Source organism: Malurus melanocephalus, unplaced genomic scaffold, assembly GCF_030028575.1.
Source record: "Malurus melanocephalus ecotype Western Australia unplaced genomic scaffold, MMel_1.1 scaffold_3603, whole genome shotgun sequence".
Taxonomy (NCBI): domain Eukaryota; kingdom Metazoa; phylum Chordata; class Aves; order Passeriformes; family Maluridae; genus Malurus; species Malurus melanocephalus.
This window is the reverse complement of record NW_026626835.1, coordinates 1-2,002: the sequence shown is the minus strand read 5'-3', so window position 1 is coordinate 2,002 and position 2,002 is coordinate 1. Positions and strand designations below refer to the sequence as shown.

Below are 2,002 nucleotides of genomic sequence, written 5' to 3'. Positions count from 1 at the left end.
ATTTTGGGGGCTTTTAAAAGGGGTTTGGGAAGCTCAAAATCATTCTGGGACACCCCAAAATCATTCTGGGGAACCCCAAAATTATTCCGGGATACCCCAAAATTATCCTGGGACACCCCAAAATTATCCTGGGATACCCCAAAATATCCTGGGACACCCCAAAATAATCGTGGGATACCCCAAATTATCCTGGGACACCCCAAAATATCCTGGGATACCCCAAAATTATCCTGGGATACCCCAAAATATCCTGGGATACCCCAAAATATCCTGGGACACCCCAAAATAATCGTGGGATACCCCAAAATTATCGTGGGATACCCAAAATTATACTGGGATACCCCAAAATATCCTGGGATACCCAAAAATATCCTGGGAGATCCCAAAATATCCTGGGACACCCCAAAATATCCCGGGACACCCCTGAATCATTCTCAGACAGCCCAAAATAATCTGGGACACTGCAAAATTATCCTGGGGCACCCTAAAATATCCTGGGATACTCCTAAATTATCCTGGGATACCCCAAAATTATCCCAGGACACCCCAAAAATTTGGCGGAAAATTTGGGGAATTTGGGGGCTGGGGTGGGTCAAAATCTGTGCGGTTGGGGGAGGGAAAATGGGGGTTTTGGGGGCTTTTGAAATGGGTTTGGGAAGCTCAAAATCATTCTGGGACACCCCAAAATCATTCTGGGGAACCCCAAAATATCCTGGGGCACCCCAAAATATCCTGGGAGATCCCAAAATTATCCTGGGACGCCCCAAAATTACTGTGGGATACCCCAAAATATCCTGGGATACCCAAAAATTATCCTGGGAGACCCCAAAATTATCCCGGGATACCCCAAAATATCCTGGGACATCCCAAAATTATCCTGGGATACCCCAAAATTATCCCGGGACACCCCAAAATATCCTGGGGAACCCCAAAATCATTCTGGGCCATCCCAGAATTATCCTGGGATACCCCAATATTATCCTGGGATACCCCAAAATTATCCTGGGACACCCCTAAAATATCCCGGGACACCCCTAAAATATCCCGGGACACCCCTAAAATATCCCGGGACACCCCAAAATATCCTGGGACACCCCAAAATATCCTGGGATACCCCAAAATTATCGTGGGATACCCCGAAATATCCTGGGATACCCCAAAATTATTGTGGGATACCCAAAATTATACTGGGACACCCCAAAATTATCCTGGGACACCCCGAAATTATCCTGGGACACCCCAGAATATCCTGGGATACCCCAAAATATCCTGGGACACCCCAAAATTATCCTGGGACACCCCAAAAATTTGGGGGAAAATTTGGGGAAATTGGGGGCTGGGGTGGGTCAAAATCTGTGGGGTTCAGGGAAGGAAATTGGGGATTTTCGGGTTTTTTGAAGGGGGTTTGGGCACCCCAAAATCCTTTTAGGAAACCCCAAAATTATTTAGGGGAGCCCTGAAATGGTTTAGGGGAACCCCAAAAATTTGGGGAGGATTTGGGGGAAATTGGGGGCTGGGGTGGTCCAAAATCTGTGGGGTTGGGGGAGGAAAAACTTAATTTTGGGTTTTGAGGCGTCAGAAGGTTTTGAGGGGGTCTGGGGACCCCAAAAATTTTTTCGGGGGTATTTTTTGGGGTCCCCCTGCTGATTTTTGGGATCCCCAGATCCAAATCTCCAAGAAATGGGGGTTCACCAAATTGAGGAGGGGTTTAAAGGGGCCAAATTTTGAGGTTTTGGGGCCAAAAACCTTCCAATAATTGGGATGAGGAATTTTGGGGACCCCAAATTTTTTCTGGGTATTTTTTGGGATTTCCTGACCGATTTTTGGGGTTCCCCAGATCCACATCTCCAAGAAATGGGGCTTCACCAAGTTCAACGCCGACGCTTTCGAGGAGATGGTGGCTCAGAAACGTTTGATCCCCGACGGCTGCGGCGTCAAATACGTCCCGTCCCGGGGACCCCTGGAGCGCTGGAGGGCTCTGCACGCCTGAAACCCCAAAAAA

General features: G+C 47.9%; 1 protein-coding gene across 1 annotated transcript in view; it reads left to right on the top strand.

Annotated features, from left to right (window-relative positions):
* Nucleotides 1-2,002, top strand: part of LOC130588168 (60S ribosomal protein L10-like) — a 3,489-nt gene extending 1,487 nt beyond the window's left edge. Inside the window, exon 4 of the mRNA XM_057389125.1 lies at nucleotides 1,838-2,002. Within this exon, the coding sequence (XP_057245108.1) occupies nucleotides 1,838-1,990 (153 nt within the window). The 3' untranslated portion in view covers nucleotides 1,991-2,002. The remainder of the gene's footprint in view (nucleotides 1-1,837) is intronic.